Here is a 6000-nt window from a genome sequence, read left to right as displayed (position 1 = left end):
GTTTGCTACATGATTACATAGGTGTTCTTTCACAGTTAATGTCTTCACTATTAATGTGCAATGATGAAAATAATAAAAATAAAGAAAAACCATTGAAGCAGAAGGTATCCAAATTTGGTACTATATGTATACATGCGCACACACTCATATACACACACACACACACACACACTGTATATACAGTAATCTCCCGTTTATCACGGTGGTTACGTTCCAAAACCGCCTGCGATAAACCGAACATCGTGATAAACACCACAACAAAAATGCTATTTTTTTTATTGTTTAAGAAGTAAATCATCTTCCCACACACTTTAAACACACACAATAAACGTTTGCAAGAATATAGCGAGATGAATTTTGTGTAAATTCGTAGAAATACGGTACACTGTATCACATTTATAGTGAGTACATGTACTGTACAGTATACAGTTCTCTAGTAGCGTAGCTTATGCATAGTTTCTCTGCTTGTTTATTGGTGTCAAGTGTCTTATGACGTCAAAAAAGAGGCTGAGACAAATTAGCTATGTGGCAAATGCAATTCCGCGATAAACCGGGGGCGTTAGATTTTGAACCACGGTAAAGCGGGAGATTACTGTACTCTTTATACTGTATGTACAGTGTAGAATTTTTGTTCATGTTCACTTCTTTTCAAAGAATTTCTAAATAGAAAACAAAGAAAAGAATTTTGGAATCGATCAGAAGTAAAAGTTGGTGTGACTGCATGCACATGAAGACAGTAGGGCATCTGGTTGTTGTATTGAGATATTCTTTTAAGCTTAGCCATTCATATAAAATTTCCCCCTGCTTTCTTATCTACAGGTTCAAAACTGGCCAGATTAATGGAGACTTGCTCATCTATCACGTGCTGCTCACGCTCAAACCATACTACGCCAAACCGTACGAGATAGTAGTGGACCTGACTCACGCCGGCCCCAGCAACCGTTTTAAAACTGACTTCCTTTCCAAATGGTTTGTCGTCTTTCCGGGGTTTGCCTACGAGAACGTCGCGGCCATCTACATCTACAACTGTAACACGTGGGTGCGTGAGTATACAAAGTACCACGAGAGGCTACTCACCGGCCTGAAGGGCAGCAAGAAGCTGCTTTTCATCGAGTCCCCAGCGAGGCTGGCTGAACACATCGAGCTGGAGCAGCAAAAGCTTCCTGCTGCTACGCTGACCCTCGAGGAGGATCTCAAGGTGTTTCATAATGCTCTCAAACTGGCCCACAAGGACACCAAGGTGTCCATCAAGGTGAGCTGGAGAGGTTTCATTGTTAAAATGCTGGATTGTCTTTTTTTTAATTATTATTATTTGCTGTTTTAAAGAGAACTGAATTGTTGAATACTTGATTCTGATTGGTCAAAAGGTGTTTTGGGTAACTTTCCTATAACAGCAACTTGGACATGAGCTGTTTTAGCTGCTGTAGTGAAAGTGATGACCTGAACTTAACATTAAATGTAACTGTAAACATATAAAAAGTGAATTGCTATGGTATAAAATAATGAAAATATTATGTTGCAATTAATCGATGTTAAATTGTTGTGTTTTGTATTAGTATAATAGAAAGTAAGCTTTTTTTCTTTTCTCTGCCTGCCTCTTCAGGTGGGCTCCAGTGCCGTGCAGGTGACCTCGGCAGATCGGACAAGAGTCCTGGGCCAGTCGGTTTTCCTCAATGATATCTACTACGCCTCCGAAATTGAGGAGATCTGCCTGGTGGATGAGAACCAGTTCACGCTTACTATCGCCAACCAGGGCACACCACTCACCTTCATGCACCAGGAGTGCGAGGCTATCGTGCACTCCATCATCCACATTCGCACACGCTGGGAGCTCTCTCAGCCCGACTCCATCCCACAACATACCAAGATCAGGCCCAAAGACGTGCCGGGGACGCTGCTCAACATCGCCCTCCTAAATCTGGGCAGCTCTGATCCTAGTCTCAGGTCAGCAACATTTAGAGCACTGTGTATAATTCAGATTACATGATGATTCTGATTAGTCAGAGACTATTGATTAATTAAATGTATATAACAGCAGCCCTGAAAGTGTTTTTTTTTTTTTGTTTGTTTTAATACTTATAGTTATAAGACAGTTAGTTATCAGGGTTCATATGCATTTTGGAAAAGTATTTTAATGTGAGTAACTGATTTTCCAGCTTTTGAGTGACTGATTTGCCAGCCCTATTCGTTTTCAACGAAAACGTTGAGAAGAATATGCGTTTTCAAGCGAAAAAATATCAGCGCGGACATGGCCAACAGGTGTTTTTCGTGGGGTTAGGAGCAGAGACTCTCAGCGCTGCCAAAAGATCAGGGTCGTCACGTTTTGAGGCAGCCGTTGCCATGACAGTACAGCGCCCCCAGAGATTCTGCCTCTGACGTACATCAGAGATTGTAACATAACGCATGTTATAGTTGGAATTTACAATCATTATTTCAGCTGTTAAATATGGCCTTAAAAACCCTTATTGTCTGCATATCTGAGTCAGATTTTGGAAGGAAGTTATGAAGATGAGCTTTTATCCGCAGTGAAAGCTTTAATGCAGTATTACTGTATATGGAATAGTATTATGGACTTACTGATTTTCCAACTTTCTCTCTCTCTGACTCTCTCTATGCAGGTCAGCAGCCTACAATCTACTGTGCGCCTTAACCTGCACCTTTAACCTGAAAATCGAGGGCCAGCTGCTGGAGACGACGGGTCTGTGCATCCCAGCCAACAACACCCTCTTCATTGTTTCCATCAGCAAGACCCTGGCAGCCAATGAGCCCCACCTGACGCTCGAGTTCCTCGAGGAGTGCATCTCTGGTTTCAGCAAGTCTAGTCAGTGTTGCTGTCATAACAACAAAAAGCACTAACCAATGAAAATATTAGAATGATGCCGAAATTATGTAAACACTAAGACATTCATGCTTTGCTATTGAGAAATATCTTAGCAAAACTGTAGGAATGACAGGTGCCCTATTCTTGGAAGTCATTTGCGAAATCACTCGTCCCTTGCAAATATAATTCTCTGTGATTTATTGGTTTTATTTGTTTATTCTATGTGCAGGTATCGAGTTGAAACACCTTTGTCTGGAGTACATGACTCCCTGGCTGCTGAACCTGGTGCGTTTCTGCAAACACAACGACGACGCCAAGCGCCAGCGGGTCACCGCCATCCTGGACAAGCTCATCACCATGACCATTAATGAGAAGCAGATGTACCCATCCATCCAGGCCAAGATCTGGGGCAGCCTGGGCCAAGTAGGACATCATGTTAAATCATATGTGCTCAATCAGACTCATAGTTATAGCTGTATAGTGTTAAACATTATGCATCTGTATAATCCTTATACTTAATATTTTATTACATGACCCACATATAGGAACAGCTTTTCTTGCAGACTCAATTCTGATATCTTCAAGGAGCTCTTATTTCCATATATTCGATTAAAATGACATTAGGTTGAATCGTGGTTTTAGGGACTTTGGCCAGACGATGCAAATTCTACCTGTCGCACTGTAATACCTGCCGGACTGAATATTTAAACAAACCACACATTTGACATTAAAATAATTTGGCTGCGAATAAATTTTACCTCGAACTCCGATACAGTGTTGAATTCCCTCATTGGTCAGATGATTCATGTCGAGAAGTTTTCTACGGGATTAGCTGCGATGGTGCCTTATAATACTCTGCATTTCAATAGCAACAACAAAATCATCATGATATGGTGACTTCCCTGTAAGGATTGTTTACTAAAGCATTATCGAATGCACTATTCAGGTGTTTGGTAACATGAAAAGCGACTTTTTTTTTTTTGTGTTTATTTCATGACAGATTTCAGAGGTTTTTACTTTCTGATTGCTTTAAGCTTTAAATAAAAATGCTATCATTGTAGATATTTTTTATTTGATCCAGAGATATTTTTTCCCCCTCTCAACCTTCTAGCTATAGACTCTATTATTAGAGTTATTATTAGATTCCAGTTGACTTCAGTCAAGGGCATAGTAACTTTTGACAACATTAGAAAATCACACACTCTGTGATTGTGGTATATGGACCCCATTTTGAGAACAATATACTAACTAACTTTGGTCGAATCGATATAGAAGACGAATATATTGTTTTTTTTGTATATATATAGTATATATATATAATTTTTTTTACAAAGTGTCATAATAGGCTGTATATTAGGTTACTGGGAGAAAAAGAAAATTTCTGTGGGAAATCAGACATTGAGCATATAACTAAAATAGCATAATCCTCATTTCATAGCACCTCTGAGAAGATTTGACTGAGATTGGTAGTAGAATTGATAGACAGACAGACAGACAGACGTATATACATCTACGTATGCGCTATCAATCACTTCCACGTATGTGGGTTTTATTCCTTACATACATTGTCTGTGCAAGTCCATTTCCTTTTCTTTTTTCTTTATTATCTTTCTATTAAATAAAACGCAGCAGTTGTCACTCTCGGTCTCTGACCCTCTTCTGTTTGCTTCAGATCACAGACTTGCTGGATGTGGTGTTGGACAGCTTCATTAAAACCAGTGCTACAGGAGGACTGGGCTCCATCAAGGCTGAGGTGATGGCAGACACGGCTGTGGCTCTGGCCTCTGGCAATGTCAAACTGGTGTCTAGCAAGGTGACACACACACACACACACACACACACACACACACACACACACACACACACACACACACACACACACATACATACACAGTATGCAAAAATACACTGTAATCAGAATTTCCACATGCCAGGTACTGTAGCTGAGCCGGAATGTTCTATTTTAAACAGTGTTCACATCATCCTCTAATCCTTCAGATCGATCCAAAGCTGTGGTTTATATATATGTTTTGTGATTACTAAGCTGTTATGTAGCCTAACCAAAAAAAAATTGCTATTTAGAATCCGAATCAGGGAATTACTAGTACATATTATTATATAATAGTATTATTACTATCACTATTTACTTTATCTTCCTGTCCCTCATAGTTTTTTTTTGTGTTTTATTAATTATTCCGTCATTTATTTACATCTTTGTTTCTTTCTTATTCCCTTTGCACTTCGCTGTGTGTAAAGTTGTGTGTGTGTGTGTGTGTGTGTGTGTGTGTGTGTGTGTGTGTGTGTGTGTGTGTTGAACCATGTTTTACTGTGTGGATTGTTAGTCATCTGGTGAAACCCATGTGAGGTCTTGCCAGCGGGAGACGTGCCCGAGCAGGAAGGCCGGTACAGGGGGTGTTTTGTCCCCATGGTACAAGGGATTCTGGGGTTTTTAAAAAGACTTCCTGTTAACTTCCTGTTTCATAAAAGACGGTCATGGTGAATCCAGTTTCTCGGTTATTCTCCTGGAGTATCCCAGGGATAGAGCTGCATATACCTGCATTACCAGATTTTTTAGCAAGTGAAAAGCACACATTTTTTTTATCAGCTTTTTTCGTGCTTACTTTTTAGGTTTTCTGTAGGGTCTAAAAAAGTCTAAAGTTTACAAATCTAAATTTTAGACCCTAAAAAGTTTAAAATTAGGTCTTAAATCATTGTAAACAGGTCTTAATCTTCCTATGTCCATGTAACGCTACCTCTAATGCTCATTTAAATGCTGCCACAGCACTTTAGAATATTTTTGTTCGTGGTGGTGTTCTTTCGCTAGTCCAAATATTATTCGCTGTATTGCGAGTACAAATTAGACCAACATGCAACAGCCAATCAGCTTTCTGTTATTGTGTGCGGATGTAAAACGGATTTTATTTTTCAGCTATGGGGAAGTGCAATTTTTGCCGGAAAAAAAAATAAATAAAAAATTTTAGGGCTCTGGTTAAGGCCAGTTGCTAACAACATGTTTGTGCGTGCTTTTGATGTCGTGATATAGATCTTAAATTTCATTATTAGAAGTCTTCAAAAAGGTCTTAAAAAGTCTTACATTTGACTTCTTGAAACCTGCAGAAACTCTGTTTATACCATATGCATTAAAATGGCTTTGACCTGTACTGCTTGTCCAATCAGAT

At 39.5% G+C, this 6000-nt stretch overlaps 1 protein-coding gene across 2 annotated transcripts in view; it reads left to right on the top strand.

Moving 5' to 3' along the window:
• Nucleotides 1-6000, top strand: part of nf1b (neurofibromin 1b) — an 81654-nt gene that overhangs the window by 59365 nt on the left and 16289 nt on the right. For both annotated transcript variants that reach the window (XM_046860614.1, XM_046860615.1), the window contains exons 36-40: nt 820-1252; nt 1604-1944; nt 2619-2821; nt 3051-3244; nt 4494-4634. In XM_046860614.1, coding sequence (XP_046716570.1) covers nt 820-1252; nt 1604-1944; nt 2619-2821; nt 3051-3244; nt 4494-4634 — 1312 coding nt within the window. The remainder of the gene's footprint in view (nt 1-819; nt 1253-1603; nt 1945-2618; nt 2822-3050; nt 3245-4493; nt 4635-6000) is intronic.

The sequence above is a fragment of the Silurus meridionalis genome, chromosome 11, assembly GCF_014805685.1.
Source record: "Silurus meridionalis isolate SWU-2019-XX chromosome 11, ASM1480568v1, whole genome shotgun sequence".
Classification (NCBI taxonomy): Eukaryota; Metazoa; Chordata; class Actinopteri; order Siluriformes; family Siluridae; genus Silurus; species Silurus meridionalis.
The sequence above is the reverse complement of the archived record's forward strand: the minus strand, read 5'-3'. Positions and strand labels throughout refer to the sequence as shown.